The sequence below is a fragment of the Mesoplodon densirostris genome, chromosome 3, assembly GCF_025265405.1.
Source record: "Mesoplodon densirostris isolate mMesDen1 chromosome 3, mMesDen1 primary haplotype, whole genome shotgun sequence".
NCBI lineage: Eukaryota > Metazoa > Chordata > Mammalia > Artiodactyla > Ziphiidae > Mesoplodon > Mesoplodon densirostris.
Window position 1 is genome coordinate 62,731,163 of NC_082663.1, and position 23,193 is coordinate 62,754,355.

At 39.6% G+C, this 23,193-nt stretch overlaps 1 protein-coding gene across 9 annotated transcripts in view; it reads left to right on the plus strand.

Moving 5' to 3' along the window:
• Positions 1-23,193, plus strand: part of PDE8B (phosphodiesterase 8B) — a 258,917-nt gene that overhangs the window by 209,291 nt on the left and 26,433 nt on the right. For all 9 annotated transcript variants that reach the window (XM_060093065.1, XM_060093072.1, XM_060093067.1 and 6 more), the window contains 2 exons: positions 18,943-18,985; positions 22,690-22,767. In XM_060093065.1, the coding sequence (XP_059949048.1) occupies positions 18,943-18,985; positions 22,690-22,767 (121 nt within the window). The remainder of the gene's footprint in view (positions 1-18,942; positions 18,986-22,689; positions 22,768-23,193) is intronic.

Here is a 23,193-nt window from a genome sequence, read left to right on the forward strand (position 1 = left end):
TCTAGACATTCTTTTTTATATTCTTTTCCATTATGTTTTATCACAGGATATTGAATATAGTTCCCTGTGCTATCCAGTAGGACCTTGTTGTTTATCCATACTATATATAATAGTTTACGTCTGCTAATCCCACACTCCCAATCCCTCCCTCCCCCACCTCCACCTTGGCAACCACAGGTCTGTTCTCTATGTCTGTGAGTCTGTTTCTGTTTTGTAGATAGGTTCATCTGTGCCATATTTTAGATTCCACATATAAGTGATATCATATGGTATTTGTCTTTCTGACTTACTTCACTTAGTATGATAATCTCTAGTTGCATCCATGTTGCTGCAAATGGCATTATTTCATTCTTTTTTATGGCTGAGTAGTATTCCATTGTATATATGTACCACATCTTCTTTATCCATTCATCTGTCGATGGACATTTAGGTTGTTTCCACATTTTGGCTATCGTGAATAGTGCTTCTGTTAAAATAGGGGTGCATGTATCTTTTTGAATTATAGTTTTCTCTGGGTATATGCCCAGGAGCGGGATTGCTGGGTCATATGGTAATTCTATTTTTAGTTTTCTGAGGAACCTCCATACTGTTTTCCACAGTGGCTGCACCAACTTACATTCCCACCAACAGTGTAGGAGGGTTCCCTTTTCTCCACACCCTCTCCAGCGTTTGTTATTTGCAGACTTTTTAATGATGGCCATTCTGACCACTGTGAGGTGATACCTCATTGTAGTTTTGATTTGCATTTCTCTAATAATTAGTGATGTTGAGCATCTTTTCATGTACCTACTGGCCATCTGTATGTCTTCTTGGGAGAAATGTCTATTAACGTCTTCTGCCCATTTTTCGATTGGGTTGTTTGTTTTTTTGTTGTTGAGTTGTATGAGTTGTTTGTATATTTTGGAGATTAAGCCCTTGTCAGTCACATCATTTGCAAATATTTTCTTCCATTCCGTGGGTTGTCTTTTCTTTCTTTCTTTTTTTTTTTTTTAAGGTTTCCTTTGCTGTGTAAAAGCTTGTAAATTTGATTAGGTCCCATTTGATTATTTTTGTTTTTATTTCTGTTGCCTTAGGAGTTGACCTAAGAAAACATTGGTACAATTTATATCAGAGAATATTTTGCCTATGCTCTCTTCTAGGAGTTTATGGTGTCATGTCTTATGTTTAAGTCTTTAAGCCATTTTGAGTTTATTTTTGTGCATGGGGTGAGAGTGTGTTCTAACTTTACTGATTTACATGCATCTGTCCAACTTTCCCAGAACCACTTGCTGAAAAGACAATTTTTTTCCCCATTTTATATTCTTGTCTCCTTTGTCAAAGATTAATTGACCATAGGTGTGTGGGTGTATTTCTGAGCTCTGTATTCTGCTCCATTGATTCGTATGTCTGTTTTTATACCAGTATCACACTGTTTTGATTACTGTCGCTTTGTAGTATTGTCTGAAGTCTGGGAGAGTTATGCCTCCTGCTTTGTTTTTTTCCTCAGGATTGCTTTGGCAATTCTGGGTCTTTTATGGTTCCATATAAATTTTTGGATTATTTGTTCTAGTTCTGTGAAAAATGCCATGGGTAATTTGATAGGCATCGTATTAAATCTGTAGGTTGCTTTGGGTAGTGTTGGCCATTTTAACAATGTTAATTCTTCCAATCCAAGAGCATGGAATATCTTTCCATTTCTTTGAATTGTCTTTAATTTCCTTTATTAATGTTTTATGGTTCTTAGTGTATAAGTCACCTCCTTGGTCAGGTTTATTCCTAGGTATTTTATTTTTTGGTGCTATTTTAAAAGGTATTATTTCTTTACATTCCCTTTCTGATATTTCATTATTAGTGTAAAGAAATGCAACTGACTTTTTAATGTTAATCTTGTATCCTGCTACTTTGCTGAATTCATTTATTAGATCTAGTAGTTTTTGTGTGGAGTCCTTAGGGTTTTCTATATATAGTATCGTGTCATCTGCATATAGTGACAGTTTTATCTCTTCCAAGAAGGAGTCACTTTTAAAACTTTATATCATCACAGTAATCGCTACCATAAAATGGAATACCACAATAGTTAGCCATAATGAAAGTTAACAGTAAAATAGATGTACTAGAAAAAAACCCACAGTGTTAGTAAATCTAGAAAGCTATGGCTGTTGGTTGAAAGTTTGGAGACTGAGCCCCCTCTCCTTGGAAAGTGGTAGGTGTTAAAGACCCACCAACCTGAGGCTTTCTCCTTGATAAACCCAGAAGTCTTGGAAAAACATTAAAAGACAAATGACTTGAATATATGATTCCAGGTTATTTAGCATCAAGTTTTGGAATGCCCTTAACTTACCTTTTAACCCCTCAGCATCACACCCTTTGTGAAATGCTATCTTGGCACTTTTGAACCAGCTTCCTGAAACTATCTGTTTTGTTTTCTGTCACATCCCCAGTGTCTAGAACATTACCTACACACATAGTACACGCTCAACATGGAGTGAATAAGTTCATTGTGACAGTACTTGTTTTTTGTCCCCTATTAGTAAATCCCTTGAGAGCAGCGACTAGGTCCTAACCACCTTTGTCTCACAGGCCCAATAAATATTTCTTGAATTGAATTAGAAGATGAGGTATCAATTAGAGATGGCCTTTTTCTCCTGGGGGTGATTGTTCACAAAATGTAAGCAAAGATTCTAATGAGCAGCGTTTTCAGAACCTCAGCACACACAATGATAACGCTGTTTTACAGTTCTATACTCTCATTACTAATTTTTCCTTTGTGCTGTCCCACCTCTGGGTAGCTTTCAGAGGGCCTGATTTATTAAGCAAAGGTCCTGCTGATTGCTTCTATCTTATGCTAATCTCAGTGCAAGCGAAGTCTGGGTGTCATTAAGCAGTTTAATGCATCTCTGTTGAGTGCTGGGGTAACAGGAGTGAGAAAATGTTAGATCATTGCAGTTCCCTCATTCTCTTGACAAAGTCTAGCAGGCGTCTGAGTTTACACAATAGAACATTTAGCAAAAGTCAGTCATCCGTCATGGATAGTTCTTTGAGAGCAAGAAACTTTAAGCAAAATGCAATTTCTTTCATATAAGTTTATATATAAGTTTTATATATGTTTCTGTTTGTCACTGAGCAGTGAGGGGACACAGGCTAGAGAAATGATGGCATAGAAGTGAGAAACACAAATGTGCTGCTTATGTGTCTACCTTAAAGGAAATGATTTCTGTAAACTAAAATCAATCCTGAAATAGCAAGCAGTGCTGCATCCAGATTCTCAACAAACAGGATACATCTATGAAAGAGCAGGCTGAGGGAACCAGCATTATCCGGGCACCCACTATTTGCTAGGCCAGTGGTTCTCAAAGTAGGGCCACTAGATCAGCAGCCTCAGCCTTACAGAACTTGTTAGAAATGCAACTTCTCAGGCCCTGACCTACACCTACTGAAACAGAAATTATGGGGGCCCAGCACAGATGTGTGGTTTTGTGTGTGTGTGTGTGTGTGTGTGCGCGCATGTGATTTTTCTTCTTTTTTGGCTGCGCCTCACGGCATGTGGGTTTAGTTCTCCAACCAGGGATCAAACCCGTACCCCCTGCAGTGGAAGCACAGAGTCTTAACCACTGGACCGCCAGGGAAGTCCCAGAAGTGTGGTTTTAACCAGCCTTCTATGTGATTCTGACATAAAAGACCAGCCTGAGAGCTAGTAGGCTAGGCATTTTGTACACATTATTTCATTTAATCCTCTTAGATCCTAAAAAGTAGGCATTGGTCCCCATTTACCCGTAAGGAAACTGAGACTCAGTGAAGTTCATAAGTTTACACAACTAAAAATGGAGATATCAGAAGATCTTTTGACAATCCTATGATTTTTCAGCTTGAATCAGTGTTTCTCAAACTGTAATGTGTAATCAAATCACTTAGAGATTACATGTTAAAATGCAGATTCTGATTCAGAGTCTGGAGTGAGCCTGAGAGTGGGTGGAGTTAACAAGCTCCAGGTGTTGCCAGTGCTGCTGGTGCAGAGCATTCTGAGTGGGGAGGCATCAGGAATTGCAGCGTGGTCCCCAGACCTGCAGCCCTGGCCTCACCTGGGAACTTGTTAGAGATCCAATTCTAGGCAGAAGTTTGAGAATCACTATCATATTTCCATATTAGAAAACTCAGTATTTGCCAGGTATGAAGCAAAGTGGTGCTTACATGGTAGGTATTTGAAAGCAATTAAAAGAGAAGCTGGACAAGGGATAAAAGTTAAAACATCTAAGCCTGAATGGTCACTTGCATTAAGTGTTTTCCCGTGAGATAAGCATACAAAAATGATTATCACTGGGCTACTTCATGAGAGTCCTTCTCTGTGTAAAGACTTTTGCAAGTGCATGTTGAATGTAGGGCCACTGGACACTAGTAAGAGAAGTAAGAGAAATTTTGACCAAGGGATACCAGCCATATCTGAACACGCTAGATCGGAGATTGCACAAAAGGTTGTTTAAGTTTTTCCAAGAAAATACCTAACAGCACAGGAGATATTTATTTTCAGCAAATTAACAACAACAAAAAAAGCAGATTGAGATCCTTCTTTTTAATCTTGTGTAATCTTAAATATTCATATGCATTTTCATTTATATCAAACCAATGCATGTTGCTTTGATATAAGTAACATTTTAAATTACCATCAAGATAAAAGAGGAGAGATGATGTTATTTTGAGTCTGTTAGGCTCATAAAATTAACCAAAGTGAGGAGATCTGACACGGAGCATCAAGATGGGCATCCAGGCAACTTCTCCTCTGTCTTGGTGCTATAGTATTTTGAGAAACCAGACTCAGAGTACGTGAGAACAATGACAACAACTTGTCCGTGGCTTTGGGAGCTTATGTAAAGGTAACCATTGAGGACAGGGATCCAGAATGTTGCATGAGGAGTTTTCTTTCAGTGTTTGGAGAACACTGTTGGTGTTTGTTTGCTGTTTGGGAATTTTGAGAAGTGTATCTTCAAGTGGTTTTTGACAGTAGCGCAGATAGAAAGGATCTTTGATCTATGCCTCAGATATTCATACCTTCTGAGGAAATACTCATCAAAGTATCTTCAGTAAAGAAAGATGATCAAAGAAATTCTGTATTAGACCACTCACACTATCATTTTCCTTGCATGTAAATGAAGGGAGGGTCTCGAATGACTCCAGTTCCCATAATCAAATTTCTCATCCAGCGTTCAAACTCCACTGCATTACTGAAGTCGTGTCATTATACATGAAAGCATTTAGTTTTGTCATGAAGTTGTTGGTCAAGAATGTTCACTCTTAAAGATCGCTTACACTGATTATTTAAGAGAATAGTGCTTTTCTTCATCTTAACCAGGTTTTTACCCCTTTTCATCATATTGGGGGTGGGGAAGATGCAAAAAACAAGCAAACAATACAAAGCCAAAGGTTGAAAACTGTGATCAAAACCAGCACTCTTCTGTATAATCAAGAAATATTTCAAAGTCACTTATCATTCCTTTACAAATGTATGTGTAGATATGAACCATCATTTTGTTTTTTAAATAATACCTACTGGGTTTTATCACTGCATTGATTATGATGAGAAACTTAACAAAGAATCTCTCAGAGGCGCAGCAGCTGGTTCAGGGATGAGGGTGCACTCAGGTGTTTGATAGCCTTGATTTCTCACCATCACACCAGCTCTTTTGCTTGTCATAGATGTGGCGCTATCAGAGCACATGGATTGGTTTTTTTTATCACTACTGTATTTGCTTTTTTTAAAAAAACACTCATTTTATGGAAAACTTCCTTATCAGTATTCTACCATGAAATGCTTTAGAGACATCCATATTAAGTATAATCAACAAAGACCAATATGATGGTCAAATCATTAACAACAGTGTTTTCACCACAAGCTATAAGGTAAAGAACCTGGTTAACCTCAGTCTCTTATGGACTCATATTTACTGAACTTCTATGTGCAAGTACTATGTTAGCACTCAGTATACAAAGGTAATCAAGTGAAACACAGCTCCTGCTAAAAGTAGGATTTACAGTTGGGAAGGATAACAAACAATCAAATAAGTACAAAGTTATGAACTGTAAAAAAAATGCAATAAAGGAAAAGTCCATTGAGAACATATGACACTAGGACTTAACCTCATGAGGGACTGGGATAGGCAGGAAATACCTGGGAAGGCTTCCCTGAGAAACTACCGTTCAGCTAAGATCTGCAGGATAAATAGGCAAAAGGAAGAGAATGGGTTGGGAAGCTTTCTGGGCAAGAGTCACATGTGCAAAGGCTCTGAGGTAGTAAAGAACATGGAAAAATTAGAGGGATGGCAGTGTGGCCTGCAAGCTGAAAGCCCAGGACACAGTGGCAGGGGTCAGTGGTGCATCTGGGGAGCTGGCAGGGGCCAAGTTGAGCGCAGCCTCATAGCCAGGTTGTCAAATGGGGCTGACCCTGAGACCAATTGGGAAGTGTGAGGTTTTTTTTTTGTTTTTTTTTTTTTTGCGGTATGCGGGCCTCTCACTGTTGTGGCCTCCCCCGTTGCGGAGCACAGGCTCCGGACGCGCAGGCTCAGCGGCCATGGCTCACGGGCCCAGCCGCTCCGCGGCATATGGGATCCTCCCAGACCGGGGCACGAACCCGTATCCCCTGCATCGGCAGGCGGACTCTCAACCACTTGCGCCACCAGGGAGGCCCGGGAAGTGTGAGTTTTAAGCAGGAGAATGACAGGATTAAATGTACAGTTTTGCAAGATTACACTCATTGAAAAGTTGAGAATGGATTAGGTTGCGAGGGTTATTGCTGAGGTTAGAGTTAGACGAGAGCTGATGGTAGCCTTGTACTCTGACAATGGAGAGAAATGGGTAATCCCAGAGGTATTTAGAAGTGAGATTTTACAGGATTTGATGATGGACAAGTCATGGGGATGAGAGAAAAGGAAGCATCATGGATGACCCCCAGGCTCACATACGGGGAACCTGGTGATTTTAATTACGACTGATGCCTCGTATGACTCTGTCATTCCGTGATGACAAAAGCAGATTCAGATATTTCTACCAAATGCTATTCACACTCTCCCAAGGTGATTCTGAAATGAATGTTGAAGGAGGAATCTAGTATTTATTTGCTTGTTAGCTTGTTATTGTTGTGATCCTGGCCTTGACTCATTATTTAACATCTTTATTGGAGTATAATTGCTTTACAATAGTGGTTAGTTTCTGCTTTATAACAAATTGAATCAGCTATACGTATACATATATCCCCATATCTCCTCCCTCTTGCGTCTCCCTCCCACCCTCCATATCCCACCTCTCTAGGTGGACACAAAGCACCAGGCTGATCTCCCTGTGCTGTGCGGCTGCTTCCCACTAGCTATCTATTTTACATTTCGTAGTGTATATATGTCCATGGCACTCTCTCACTACATCTCAGCTTCCCCTTCCCCCTCCCCGTGTCCTCAAGTCCATTCGCAACGTCTGCGTCTTTATTCCTGTCCTGCCCCTAGGTTCTTCAGAACCAATTTTTTTTTATTCCATTTATATGTGTTAGCATACGGTATTTGTTTTTCTCTTTCTGACTTACTTCACTCTGTATGACAGGCTCTAGGTCCGTCAACCTCACTACAAATAACTCAATTTCATTTCTTTTTATAACTGAGTAATATTCCATTGTATATATGTGCCACATCTTCTTATCCATTCATCTGTCAGTGGACACTTAGGTTGCTTCCATGTCCTGGCTATTGTAAATAGTGCTTCAGTGAACATTGTGGTACATGACTCTCTTTCAATTATGGTTTTCTCACGGTATATGTCCAGTAGTGGGATTGTTGGGTCGTATAGTAGCTCTATTTTTAGTTTTTTAAGGAACCTCCATACGGTTCTCCATAGTGGCTGTATCAATTTACATTCCTACCAACAGTGCAAGAGGGTTCCCTTTTCTCCACACCCTCTCCAGTATTTATTGTTTGTAGATATTTTGATGATGGCCATTCTGACTGGTGTGAGGTGATACCTCATTATAGTTTTGATTTGCATTTCTCTAATGATTAGTGATGTGAAGCACCCTTTCATGTATTTGTTGGCAATCTGTATATCTTCTTCGGAGAAATGTCTATTTAGGTCTTCTGCCCATCTTTGGATTGGGTTGTTTTTTTGATATTGAGCTGCATGAGCTGCTTGTATAGTTTGGAGATTAATCCTTTGTCAGTTGCTTCATTTGCAAATATTTTCTCCCATTCTGAGGGTTGTCTCTTCGTCTTATCTATGGTTTCCTTTGCTGTGCAAAAGCTTTTAAGTTTCATTAGGTCCCATTTGTTTATTTTTGATTTTATTTCCATTTCTCTAGGAGGTGGGTCAAAAAGAATCTTGCTGTGATTTATGTCGGAGTGTTCTGCCTATGTTTTCCTCTAAGAGTTTTACAGTGTGTGGCCTTACATTTAGGCCTTTAATCCATTTTGAGTTTATTTTTGTGTATGGTGTTAGGGAGTGTTCTAATTTCATTCTTTTACATGTAGCTGTCCAGTCTTCCCAGCACCACTTATTGAAGAGGCTGTCATTTCTCCACTGTATATTCTTGCCTCCTTTATCAAAGATAAGGTGAACATATGTGTGTAGGTTTCTCTCTGGGCTTTCTATCCTGGTCCATTGATCTATATTTCTGTTTTTGTGCCAGTACCATACTGTCTTGATTACTGTCACTTTGTAGTATGGTCTGAAGTCAGGGAGCCTGATTCCTCCAGCTCCATTTTTCTTTCTCAAGATTGCTTTGGCTATTCGGGGTCTTTTGTGTTTCCATACAAATTGTGAAATTTTTTGTTCTACTTCTGTGAAAAATGCCATTGGTAGTTTGATGGGGATTACATTAAATCTGTAGATTGCTTTGGGTACTATAGTCATTTTCACAATGTTGATTCTTCCAATCCAAGAACATGGTATATCTCTCCATCTGTATTTATCATCTTTAATATCATTCGTCAGTGTTTTATAGTTTTCTGCATACAGGTCTTTTGTCTCCTTAGGTAGGTTTATTCCTAGGTATTTTATTCTTTTTTTTGCAATAGTAAATGGGAGTGTTTCCTTAATTTATCTTTCAGATTTTTCATCATTAGTGTAGAGGAATGCAAGAGATTTCTGTGCATTAATTTTGTATCCTGCTATTTACCAAATTCATTGATTAGCTCTAGTAGTTTTCTGGTAGCGTCTTTAGGATTCTCTATGTATAGTATCATGTCATCTGCAAACAGTGACAGCTTTACTTCTTCTTTTCTGATTTGGATTTCTTTTATTTTTTTTACTTCTCTGATTGCCGTGGCTAAAACTTCCAATACTATGTTGAATATTAGTGGTGAGAGTGGGCAACCTTGTCTTATTCCTGGTCTTAGTGGAAATGGTTTCTGTTTTTCACCATTGAGAATGATGTTGGCTGTGGGTTTGTCATATATGGCCTTTATTATGTTGTCGTTAGTTCCCTCTATGCCTACTTTCTGGAGGGTTGTTATCATAAATGGGTGTTGAAGTTTGTCGAAAGCTTTTTCTGCATCTATTGAGATGATCATATGGGTTTTATTCTTCAATTTGTTAGTATGGTGTATCACATTCATTGATTTGCATATAATGAAGAATCCTTGCATTCCTGGGATAAACCCCACTTGATCATGGTGTATGATCCTTTTAATGTGTTGTTGGATTCTGTTTGCTAGGATTTTGTTGAGGATTTTTGCATCTATGTTCATCAGTGATTTTGGCCTGTAGTTTTCTTTTTATTGAACATCTTTCTCTGGTTTTGTTATCAGGTTGATGGTGGCCTCGTAGAATGAGTTTGGGAGTGTTCCTCCCTCTGCTATATTTTGGAAGAGTTTGAGAAGGATAGGTGTTCACTCTTCTCTAAATGTTTCATAGAATTCGCCTGTGAAGCCATCTGGTTCTGGGCTTTTGTTTGCTGGAAGATTTTTAATCACAGTCTCAATTTCAGTGCTTGTGATTGGCCCGTTTATATTTTCTGTTTCTTCTTGGTTCAGTCTCGAAATGTGCTTTTCTAAGAATTTGTCCATTGCTTCCAGGTGGTCCATTTTATTGGCATATAGTTGCTTGTAGTAATCTCTCATGATCCTTTGTATTTCTGCCATGTCAGTTGTTACTTCTGCTTTTTCATTTCTAATACTATTGATTTGAGTCTTCTCCCTTTTTTTCTTGATGAGTCTGGCTAATGGTTTATCAATTTTGTTTATCTTCTCAAAGAACCAGCTTTTAGTTTTTTGATCTTTGCTATTGTTTCCTTCATTTCCTTTTCATTTATTTCTGATCTGATCTTTATGATTTCTTTCCTTCTGCTAACTTTGGGGGTTCTTTTGTTCTTGTTTCTCTAATTGCATTAGGTGTAAGGTTAGGTTGTTTATTTGAGACATTTCTTGTTTCTTGAGGTAGGGTTGTATTGCTATAAACTTCCCCCTTAGAACTGCTTTTGCTGCATCCCATAGGTTTTGGGTCATTGTGTTTTCATTGTCATTTGTTTCTAGGTATTTTTTTATTTCCTCAGTGATCTCCTGCTTATTAAGTAGTGTATTGTTTAGCCTCCATGTGTTTGTATTTTTTACAGATTTTTTCCTGTACTTGATATCTAGTCTCATAGCATTGTGGTCGGAAAAGATACTTGATATGATTTCAATTTTCTTAAATTTACCAAGGCTTGATTTGTGACCCAGGATATGATCTATCCTGGAGAATGTTCCACGAGCACTTGAGAAGAAAGTGTATTCTGTTGTTTTTGCATGGAATGTCCTATAAATATCTATTAATTCCTTCTTGTTTAATGTATCATTTAAAGCTTGTTTTTCCTTATTTATTTTCATTTTGGATGATCTGTCCATTGGTGAAAGTGGGGTGTTAAAATCTCATGCTATGATTGTGTTACTCTCGATTTCCCCTTTTATGGCTGTTAGCATTCGCCTTATTTATTGTGTGCTGCTATGTTGGGTGCATAAATATTTACAATTGTTATATCTTCTTCTTGGATTGATTCCCTTCATCATTATGTAGTGTCCTTCTTGTCTCTTGTAGCAGTCTTTATTTTAAAGTCTATTTTGTCTGATATGAGAATTGCTACTCCAGCTTGCTTTTGATTTCCATTTGCATGGAATATCTTTTTCCATCTCCTCACTTTCAGTTTGTATGTGTCCTGAGGTGTGAGGTGGGTCTCTTGTAGACAGCATACATACAGGTCTTGTTTTTGTATCCATTCAGCCAGTCTATGTCTTTTGGTTGGAGCACTTAATCCATTTACATTTAAGGTAGTTATCAATATGTGTGTTCCTATTACCATTTTCTTAATTGTTTTGTGTTTGTTATTGTAGGTCTTTTCCTTCTCTTGTGTTTCCTGCCTAGAGATGTTCCTTTACCATTTGTTGTAAAGCTGGTTTGGTGCTGCTGAATTCTCTTAACTTTTGCTTGTCTGTAAAGGTTTTAATTTCTCCTCAAATCTGAATGAGGTCCTTGCTGGGTAGAGTAATCTTGGTTGTAGGTTTTTCCTTTCATCACTTTAAATATGTACTGCCACTCCCTTCTGGCTTGCAGAGTTTCTGCTGATTGATCAGCTGTTAACCTTATGGGGATTCTGTTGTATGTTATTTGTTGTTTTTCCCTTTCTGCTTTTAATATTTTTTTCTTTGTATTTAATTCTTGATAGTTTGATTAATGTGTATCTTGCCATGTTTCTCCTTGGATTTATCTGGTATGGGACTCTCTGCACTTCCTGGACTTGATTAACTATTTCCTTTCCCATATTAGGGAAGTGTTCAACTATAATCCCTTCAAATATTTTCTCAGTCCGTTCCTTTTTCTCTTCTTCTTCTGGGACCCCTATAATTCGAATGTTGGTGCATTTAATGTTGTCCCAGAGGTCTGAGACTGTCCTCAATTCTTTTTTCTTTATTCTGCCCTGCAGTAGTTATTTCCTCTATTTTATCTTCCTGGTCACTTATCCGTTCTTCTGCCTCAGTTATTCTGCTATTGATTCCTTCTAGAGAATTTTTAATTTCATTTATTGTGCTGTTCATCATTGTTTGTTTGCTCTTTAGTTGTTCTAGGTCCTTGTTAAACGTTTCTTGTATTTTCTCTATTCTATTTCCAAGATTTTGGATCGTCTTTACTATCATTACTCTGAACTCTTTTTCAGGTAGACTGCCTATTTCCTCTTCATTTGTTTGGTCTGGTGGGTTTTTACCTTGCTCCTTCATCTGCTCTGTGTTTCTCTGCTCATTTTGCTTATCTTACTGTGTTTGGGGTCTCCTTTTCACAGGCTGCAGCTTTGTAGTTCCCGTTGTTTTTGGTGTCTACCCCCAGTGGCTAACATTGGTTCAGTGGGGTGTGTAGGCTTCCTGGTGGAGGGGACTAGTGCCTGTGTTCTGGTGGATGAGGCTGGATCTTGTCTTTCTGGTGGGCAGGACCACATCCGGTGGTGTGTTTTAGGGTGTCTGTGACCTTATTATGATTTTAGGCAACCTCTCTGCTAATGGGTGGGGTTGTGTTCCTGTCTTGCTAGTTGTTTGACACAGAGTGTCCAGCACTGTAGCTTGCTGGTCGTTGAGTGGAGCTGGGTCTTAGCAAAGATATGGAGATCTCTGGGAGAGCTTTCACTGCTTGATATAACGTGGAGCTGGGAGGTCTCTGGTGGACCAATGTCCTGAACTTGGCTCTCCCACCTCAGAGGCACAGGCCTGACACCTGGCTGGAGCACCAAGCTGCACAACTCAGAAGAAAAGGGAGAAAAAAAGAAAGAAAAGTAGAAAATAAAATAAAGTTATTAAAATAAAAATAATTATTAAAAATTAAAAAGTAATGAAAAATAGAAAAAGAAAACAACAAAAAATGGACAGACAGAATCCTAAGACAAATGGGAAAAGCAAAGCTGTACATCAAAATCACACACAGAAGCATACACATACACCCTCAGAAAAAAAGAAAAAGGAAAAATATATATATATCATTGCTCCCAAAGTCCACTGCCTCAATTTTGGGATGATTGGTTGTCTATTCAGGTATTCCAGAGATGCAGGTACATCAAGTTGATTGTGGAGATTTAATCCACTGCTCCTGAGGCTGCTGGGAGGGATTTCCCTTTCTCTTCTTTGTTCGCACAGCTTCCGGGGTTCAGCTTTGGATTTGGCCCCGCCTCTGCGTGTAGGTCACCTGAGGGCATCTGTTCTTCATTCAGACAGGACGGAGTTAAATCAGGAGCAGCTGATTCAGGGGCTATGGCTCACTCAGGCTGGGGGGAGGGATGGGTACGGATGAGGGGCGAGCCTGCGGCGGCAGAGGCCGGCATGACGTTGCACCGGCCTGAGGCGCGCTGTGCGTTCTCCCAGGGAAGTTGCCCCTGGATCCCGGGACCCTGGTAGAGGCGGGCTGCACAGGCTCCCGGGAGGGGAGGTGTGGACAGTGACCTGTGCTTGCACACAGGCTTCTTGGTGGCGGCAGCAGCAGCCTCAGCATCTCATGCCCGTCTATGGGGTCCGCACTGATAGCTGCGGCTCGCGTCCGTCTCTGGAGCTCACTTTGGCGGTGCTCTGAATCCCCTCTCCTCGTGCACCAGGAAACAATGGTTTCTTGCCTCTTAGGCAGGTCCAGACTTTTTTCCCAGACTCCCTCCCGGCTAGCTGTGGCACACTAGCCCCCTTCAGGCTGTGTTCACACAGCCTACCCCAGTCTTCTCCCTGGGATGTGGCCTCCAAAGCCCGAGCCTCAGCTCTCAACCCCCACCCGCCCCGGCCGGTGAGCAGACAAGCCTCTCGGGCTGTTGAGTGCTGGTCGGCACCGATCCTCTGTGCAGGAATCTCTCCGCTTTGCCATCCACACCCCTGTTGCTGTGCTCTCCTCTGTGAATCCAAAGCTTCCCCCTCCGCCACCCGCAGTCTCCGCCTGTGAAGGGGCTTCCTAGTGTGTGGAAACTTCCTCCTTCGCAGCTCCCTCCCACTGGTGCAGGTCCCGTCCCTATTCTTTTGTCTTTGTTTTTTCTTTTTTCTTTTGCCCTACCCAGGTACGTGGGGAGTTTCTTGCCTTTTTGGGGGGTCTGAGGTCTTCTGCCAGCATTCAGTAGGTGTTCTGTAGGAGTTGTTCCAAATGTAGATGTATTTCTGATGTATCTGTTGGGAGGAAGGTGATTTCCACGTCTTACTCTTCTGCCGTCTTGAAGGTCTCAAGATTTATATTATTAAAGTTTTATCCCGGTGGTCTGGAACCAAAACTGCAGTATCTTGAAGTTATGCCCTGCCCTACTGAGAGCCCCACATCCTCCTTCCCTTGTCACCTTGATTTTAGCTCAAGTCGCCCTTCACCTTGGATGCCAAAACTGTTCCTTGACTCATTTTAATTGCTAAAAAGTCTCATGATTTTTCATTTAAAAAGTTATTTCTGAGTTTTTCTCCTAGAAGAGATACCAGGATTTAGGTTCATTTGTAACTCCATAATTCACAAAATCAATCAATAAAATTATTAAAATCAATGTATTAAATAGTTACCTAGGTAAATCTTATACTTCTAAGATTGATAGCTGCTGTCTACAATTCCTTAGTGATGGTTTGAAATGGAACATCATCCTCATGCCCAGGCTCGTGGTACAGAGTCCCAGGGACCATGACATGTCACTCACCTTGCTCAATTTCAGGCTGTTCTCAATTTTCTTCATCTTATTTATTTTCACAAATTTTGAAATTGTTTCAGACTTCCAATTTTTAGCCATCAATCCATATCGTCAGTTGAACATTTAATTTTCTCAATATTTTATTATGAAATTTTTTAAACATAAAAGAGTTAGAAGAAGTGTAAGTAAATACACATGTACTCACCACCTAGGTTCTATAAGTAACATTTTGCTCAATCATCTATCCATCCATATATCTATCAGTCCCTCTATCCATCCCCCAATTCGTCCATCAGTCCATCTTATTCTTTGATAGATTTCAAATTAAGTTGCAAACATCAGGACATTTCACCCCTTGGTACTTTGGCATGCATATTATTAATTAGAGTTTAATATTTGTTTGTGAGTTTTTTCATTTTTTAGGTAAAAGTTACATACAGTGAAATGTACAAATCCTAAGTATAACATTCCTTGAGTTTCAGCAAATGCATGTGCCTCTGTATTGCAGACCCCATCAAGATTTCAAACCTTCCCAACCCAGACGTTCCCTCACACCCCTTCCCAGTTATCCCTGCCTCCACTCCCTTCCTTCCCATGCCCGGAGGAACACTGTTCTGACTTATGTAACCAGAGTAGTTTTGCCTGTTCTAGAGCCTCATAAAGTGTCTCCTCTTTTGTGTTGGGTTCTTTCATTCATCATCAGTGTTTTGAGATTCATTCATGTTGTATGTATCAGTATTTTTTTCTTTTTTCTTTTTATTTCTACCGCAGTTTATTTCTCTTGTTGATGGACTTCTGGGCTGTTTTCAGTTTGGGACTCCTTTGCACATTCTTAGACAAGTGTTTTTTGTGAATATATGCTTTCATTCATCTTGGGTAGATGCTCGGGAGTAGAGCTCAATACGGAGGAGTTGGGTCATAGGGTAGGCGTAGGCTTAATTTGGTAAGAAACTACCAGACCTTCTTCAGAGTGGCTGTACCACTTTATACACCCTCCAACATGTGAGAGTTCCACTTGTTCCACATACTTGACAGAATTTCTTTCTTAGACATTCTGGTGGATGTGTAAAGAAAATATCATTTTAAAATGATTATTCTTTAAGAGGAAAACAGTCAAGTGACCCTGAAATCACACATACACGCACGTGTACACACACCCCCCCAGAATTCGTAGCGCTTTTGAGCCAAGCATAATCAGGTATCTGTCTGTACACAAAGCATTTAGCACAAGGACAGTAACACTTGTGGGAACCTATAGTATTTTAAGGAATTAAAAGATTGGAATTATGATTTTTTTTCCCCCAAAAAACAGGCTGTAAGCTTCCAAGGCCTTGCTAAGAAATTCCAGCTTTGAGCTCTGGCAAGAGTGGCACAGGCAAGGCCAGCAGTATTCACATTGCAGAACCTTAGTGCTGAAGCCTGGGGGACACATGATACCAGAATTCTTAGTCACTACTGTATGCATTTCCATTACAAAAGGGAAAACAAAAGCACTACACTCTGGAGAGATTGGCTGACATGGAACCATTGAATTACGATTTCTCTTCTTTGCTTTAGCATGCATGTGACAAAACCTATCGATAGCAGAGATTCAAACCCTCCCCAAAATTACAAAGAAAATTGTATTCAGACAGATGCCCTTCACTGAACCCAGGGATATTGTCCTCAGACCCCAGTTTAACAAGCTTGCACCGGGGCTTCCCTTCTGGGGCCTGAGCAACGTGACAAAGAGAAGTGGTTTTAGTTGGAGAGAGCTGGGTTTGAAATTGGGATCTGCTGCGTGCTGGCTGTGTGGTTCAGACAAGCCCCTCAACTTCTCGAAACCTCAGCTTCCGCATCTGTCAGAAGGAATGACAACCTTTCCTCCTTTCGAGGGTGCCGTAATGACTAGATTGTAAATGTCGAGCTGCTAGCACCATGCAAACATGTAAGAGATGGCTGCTTCGGTCACAGGAGAAGTGGTTCCTCCTTTCTTTCTGCCCACAGGCCTCTCCTGGCTGCCCACCAGAGAGTGCCAAACTACAGGACCACTCATTCTCTGTATTTCCTCAGTGAGCCTGACTTGAGAATTATGAGGAAATAATTTTGGGTTTTTTTTGTTTTTTGTTTTTTTTTTTTTTTTTTTGCGGTACACGGGCCTCTCACTGTTGTGGCCTCTCCCGTTGCGGAGCACAGGCTCCGGATGCGCAGGCTCAGTGGCCATGGCTCACGGGCCCAGCCGCTCCGCGGCATGTGGGATCTTCCCGGACCGGGGCACAAACCCGTGTCCCCTGCATCGGCAGGCAGACTCTCAATCACTGCGCCACCAGGGAAGCCCTGAGGAAAAATTTTAATAGAAGCATTCATACCAAGTTATAAATGATGGGTGGGTTTAGCCTTCCAAGAAGAAAATTGTAATTCTAAAAGAATTGTTTTCATTCAAATGAATCTTTGGTTGTAAAAGGAGGTATTTGGGAGAGGCAGGAAGATAACCTGAGTTGGAAGTTTCAGTAAAAACCTAGCACTGCTGGGGTGTGATGGGCAAACTGTCTTCAGGCATTGCTCTTACCACAGAGGATTGTGAAGGGAATTATGACCTGACACAGCCCTGCAGAACCTCTGTGTGCAAAGCAAGTGGTGATTGGTTGTTTGAGGAGTACTTGCAGTTTCTTCTGCTGTTCATAACGAAGAGCCCATCAGAGACAGATGAGCCAATTTAGGGGCACAGGTTTATGGGGATGCAGCATGCTCAGCTCAGAAATCGCTGAATGCAACATCCTGTGTGGAGAAAGCCCAGAGCCACCTCAGCAGACGGACCCGATACCTCTCCTCTCCCCTCCTCCCTGTCCCCGCTTCTCCCTTCAGGGGCAGGTGCACATTTCCGTCCCAAAGGCAGGGTTGAACTGTGCATCTACTGGACCTTGGGCTTCATCTAGTTCCATCGAGACTTGATGGAACACAAAGCCTACACTGACCTCCCAGGAGGCCCACAGTTCAATCAACTGGCCTGCAGAAGTCAACAAAAGACAAGAAAGTGGCTTTCTGTGTAATCTGGGGAGCCATGGGACTTTGTTCTTAAAGGAGAGATGTATTGTGATTCAAAGAGAAGAGCTAAGCATTTAAAGATCACTTGCTTTTGAGCTAAAGCTGACTGAGAAAAAGTTGTATTCATTTGGTTATCAGAAATTCATACTGCACTCAGTAGCTTGGTAGCAAATGATCTTTATTTCTAAAGGAAAAACATAAAACAGTTGTTCACAGAAGAAATAAAAAGTTCCCATAATTATGGGATAAATAAGCCACAGCCCTTAGTCACATATAAGACCAAGATCTCACACAGGCTGGCCATGTAATTTTTTCTGTAATTATGTGGAATGAACTGTGCAGAATAATTCATACAAAACCCCTATTTTAACACTTCAGTTTTACATGATTATTTTTCAGTGGTTCAGTCAAGCTGGAACATTTTACTGTACCTGAAATATATGGGACTTCTGGCTGTTACAGCTGATGTTGCTAAACCATACTAATCTTCCCTCATAAACAGTCCTACATACTCATCTGTCTTGTTTTTCAGGTTAACTTATTCCATTCATTCAGTGCTTACAAATGTGTGATGGTTTGAGAAACTGGAAGTAGGTGGATTTAGCAGCAAAGCAGCATGATTATAATCATGATAAAGCTAGGTGTGCCCCAGTAAGTGTCTTAGTTATAAACACCGGAAGTGCAGAACCCCCAAAGAAAGCATATTTATTATTTCTAATGTTAATAACTTCACTAAACATTTGATAGATATGTACTGAGCATTAGCACAAAAAAATTGATACTGAGAAAGAACTAGGTGCAAAATTGAATTTAAAGTTCAGACTTTATGAAGAAACATTTAGTAAATTGTCTATAATTGAAGTGCATTTGAAGAGCTTTTGGGGAAGGTTTTTTAATATCCTAGGCTTAAATTCAGATTGCTTTTATATTACAGGAAAAATGTATAACATGTCTGAAATATTAACAGAGTACATATAAAAATCTTAAATTTTGTTTTAAATTCTGTTTTTTCTTTTGTCTTTCTGCATTTCTGCAGACTGTCAAAATAACAGCTGACTGGAGATCTAGACGTCTTGCTTAGAAAGTGTATCCCTTGGGTATCTCCCTGCTGTCAGGCTCAGGCATTCTATAAGTGTCTGGATGTAACAGAGAATTTGTAGTATTATCAGCTGGTGTCCATCTTTCATCTGTTCATATTATCTGTGCAACTTCTTGTTTTCTTGAATTTTTCACAGTTTTTAATGAAATTGTTTGGTTGGAAATGTAACTAATACCATATTTAAAATCTCTTTTTCTTGCTTTACCAAACTTCTGAACAACTTTAGATTCACAAGGTTCATCGTGACTCAGGAGATAATTCTCAAACAGGTGAGAATACTTCAATTTCACTCTTACATACTCAGCTGGAATTTGTGGGTTCAAGTCTATGAATCACTCTGAAGAAGTCTGGATTGACAGTCACCACCCCAGAACCTGGGTTGCTGATATCTGAGTGCTGATACTGAAAGGTCTGAGAGCGAGGTTAAAAGCAGGATCCCTTAAAAAGCTTTGAATCTTCATTCATGGCAACCTTTTCTACTGAATGCCTTCTTCATCCTGGTTTCTTTTGCTGACTAGAAACCATGGAGAGCAAGATAAACTCAAAATAGAGAGTGGCCCAAAAGTCCAGGGGACACACATTATTATACCACAGTTAGTCTTCCCTTTCTTTGTAGCAGTCAGTGACTACATACCATTAGAAAATGTGAATGGGCCTTTGCCAGGCAGTCAGGAGCAGCAAATCACCATTTCAGCTGCCCACATCCTCACATCATACCTTGAGCAAGACTCTCACTGTCTGACTCTTGGTTTCCTCTGCCATAAAAAGAGGAGGCTGAACCTAATGACTTCTACATTTGAAAGGTCTAGAATTCTTTGATTAGAGGGGAAAATCAGTCTGCTACCAAAGACTTAAAATTCTCGTTCCTGCACACACACCACACATTCTCTCCCTTGTTGGTGGCTTTCCCAGCCACTGAGGCATAAAGTTGGACCCTGGGCTACTTAGTGCCTTTCCTGGATTCTAAAATGGACCATATTTTCACCTACTCAGAAAGATTTCATTTGATCTTTCTGAGCTTCAGTTTCTTCATTTGTAAGATGAATTAACAATGCCTATGGGAATTAAAGGAGAAAATGTATATAATGTCTAGCAGTACCTGGCGTTTAACTGTTTGGTATCCTTCTCCCCTTCCCTCCACACTTTTTCTCTCTCTCTTTCACAGATGTTTTAGTTTATTTCTTTAACCCAGTGAGAGTATTATTTTCACTTACTTACGAGCTTCTGAGTGTCAAAAACTGTTATAAGCATTTTCATATCCTTTACAGTGCCCAGTATTGCCTTGCACATAATAGACACTCAATAAATACAGAACATTGATTAACTGAAACTCTCCCATCTTGGAAAGTGTAAGTTCCACCATTTATTAACTCTTGGACGTTAAGCAACCCACATAATCTCTCCAAGTTTAAATTTCTTCATCAGTAAAATGGGGATTGCACTATGTAGCTTTCAGAATTGTAATGATTATGTAAGATAATTACTATATTTAAAATAAATAGTAAAGCACAATGTCTGGTGCATAGTAGGTGCTCAGTAAGTGGTAGCTATTTTTTTTTTAAATTGATGACACTGTATCCTTTTTTGCCATTGAGTACAGCTATTTGAATCTCTCTTATCCTTCTTCTCTCTGGTTTTAAAGTTCATTCCACAACATCTTTTGAGAGAATGAATAAATGAATTCTTTGATTTAAATGGCCTTTATTGAATAAATAAGTTCCCCAAACTTTTAGTCTTTTCTGTTCCTATAGATTTTCTTAATTTTAGCTGAGATGAAAGTCAGAAAGAATAAGCATTATCCATCTTTGAATAATTATTTCTAGTGAATGATTTAGAATTCAACCAGCCAGCCCTGGGCTATAGCCTCCCTAGTTTAGTTTTATTTGGAAACTACATTTTGAGGAATTCTTGTGCTCTTTAATCCTGAATTTAATCTTAAATATTTAATAAGTTAGATTTAATTTGTTATCTGGTAAACAACTGTTAGGAATGTGTATGATTATTACATTCCTAAATGTAATAGACTAAATCCAATGTCTTGCAAATGATCACTATTAGTTCCTCAGGGTTTGAAAGATGTAATATGATCTTAACAATATAATTTTATAGGTATCTTATAAAGAAATACTGAAACTCAAATCCAGGGCTAGGAAAATTATTAAGGCAGGGTCTGAAAGAAAATTAGGCAAAGGGGTAGTAAAATAGTTTAAGTTAGGTGATTTAAGACAAGGTCTTATGGCTGGCTGTGTTGTTCAGATTAACTTTATAATAGTTCTGCCTTCCACTTTATGCTGTATAAATATAATTCGTTTCGTTACTGATTTAACCTTTTTAAAATTGAATCAGATGTTTAATGACATGAAAGTAAATGGTTAAAAAGGTGATCTAGAGAAATACCTAAGACATATTATAAAGTGATAGCAAGTAGTAGAATAATATTATAACATGATCCCCCGTTTGCTTAAAAAGAGGGTATACATGCAGATGAACAAATGTAATTAATAATAATAGGGAAACATGAACTTTATATTTACTATGTAGCAGGCACTAAGTGCTATCTATGAATTAACTTATTTACATCTCACAACAGCCTATGAATGAGATGCTATAACTATCCCACTTTGCAGGTGTAGATACTGAGACACAGAGAAGGAACATTCCCAAAGTTACACAGCTATTAGATGGCATAGTGGAGATTGGAGTTTTGGCAATTTGGCTCTGGAACTGGTTCTCTTAATTACTATGCTCTCTTGCACTTTTTTTGGTGTCAGTAGACAATTCTTTAAAAAGCATTGCATATTTTTTTCTCTCTTGGAATATGATCATTTATCAGTGTCTAAGAAAAGCACCCCCCCTGCTGAAACCTGCACATCTGCCTCCTTTCTGCACAGTGAGGAGAAATTCTGTGTTATGGTTAAGTTTCTCTCCTTGCTCATGGGTTACTCCTACAAAAAGCAAATGCCCTGAAACTGCATTTTTCTGAAGCCACCTCTGCTGCCCTGACATTTTTATCCTTTGGTCCTCACTGGTAGCATGCACCGTTTGATTAGATCTCACATTAATGTGACAGCACATTTTGAGCATTAAATTCAAAGTCTGCAAATACTTACATAGATTTTTTAAGTGCTTTTTTTCCCTCAGAAAACAAGGACAAAAGTGAGAGTTAAATTGTTGGAATTTGTTGGGATTAGAAAACTGCTTTTTCTTCTCTTCATTCCTGGGATCAACAATCTGCATCATTTGATGAAATCATATCCTCAGGAGAACCTAGAAAACCATCAAGAGGTCTGACTTTACAGGGGGGCCTAAAATTGGTCCAAATTAGTTTCTCAAATAAACTCTACTCTCTGTGGATTTGACTAGTATTTTATTTCCTCAAATATCCCCATAAAAGCCTTCCCCACCCATTGAAATGTATTGTCCTTCATGTCAAAATGAACCCCTCAAAATTTCCCCCAAGTTTTTTTTTTTTTTGCGGTACACGGGCCTCTCATGTTGTGGCCTCTACCGTTGCGGAGCACAGGCAGAGCACAGGCTCAGTGGCCATGGCTCACGGGCCCAGCCGCTCTGCGGCATGTGGGATCTTCCTGGACCAGGGTACGAACCAGTGTCCCCTGCATCGGCAGGCGGACTCTCAAGCACTGCACCACCAGGGAAGCCCTCCCCCAAGTTTTAATGTTTATTTTCAAGGAGATATTTATTAATGGAACTAAGTAACCCTTAATAATAAACCCATTACAAGGTAATGTGGTACCACAAGGAAAAGATGTCATTTTACAATTAATATGACTGATAATTCTGTGTGTGTTGATGATTTGAAGAGACAGTGGCTCACTATTTCTTAAAAATATTTTACAGTGCTTAAAAAGTAACCTCGTTTTCTTTGGAGAATGAGGGAAAAAATATGTCTAAACTTTGCCTGTGAATAAGCTTGAAAACTAATCACTCTCCATTACTAATCTGAAATCCTTAGAGTCTCATTCATTCAGACACAAGAACAGGAGGAAAGAGTCCATTGATGTGAAATCAATATCATCTCGAGGCAGTGATGGTAAGTTTTTCACATTTCCTTGACTTTAAAGTGTAGAAAATGACACAGGAATATATTTAAGAATTCCTCAGCATATAAACAAAACTCCAAGGAATAGGATTACAACTAAATTGGCTTTTTTCCTGTAGATGGAAAAATTTTTAGGCCTTTTTATTCTTTTTTTTTTTTTACTTTTTATAGTCTTTGCCTTCTCTGGGAAATGACTCCATGCTTGTTCCTTTATGGCCTAACGTGTGTTAGGCCACATAACCACTAGAGCAGCTCAGTTTCAATAGCTAGGTCACTCTTAGCTGCTATCCTTCAGGTCACAATGGGAAACCTGAGCCTGAGGGAAGTGGCTGAACTAGCAAGGACCAAAGACTCTAGGGATAAGGTGTATAATTCATAGAGGAAGATGGATAGACCACAAGGTATGCAAGGGATTGG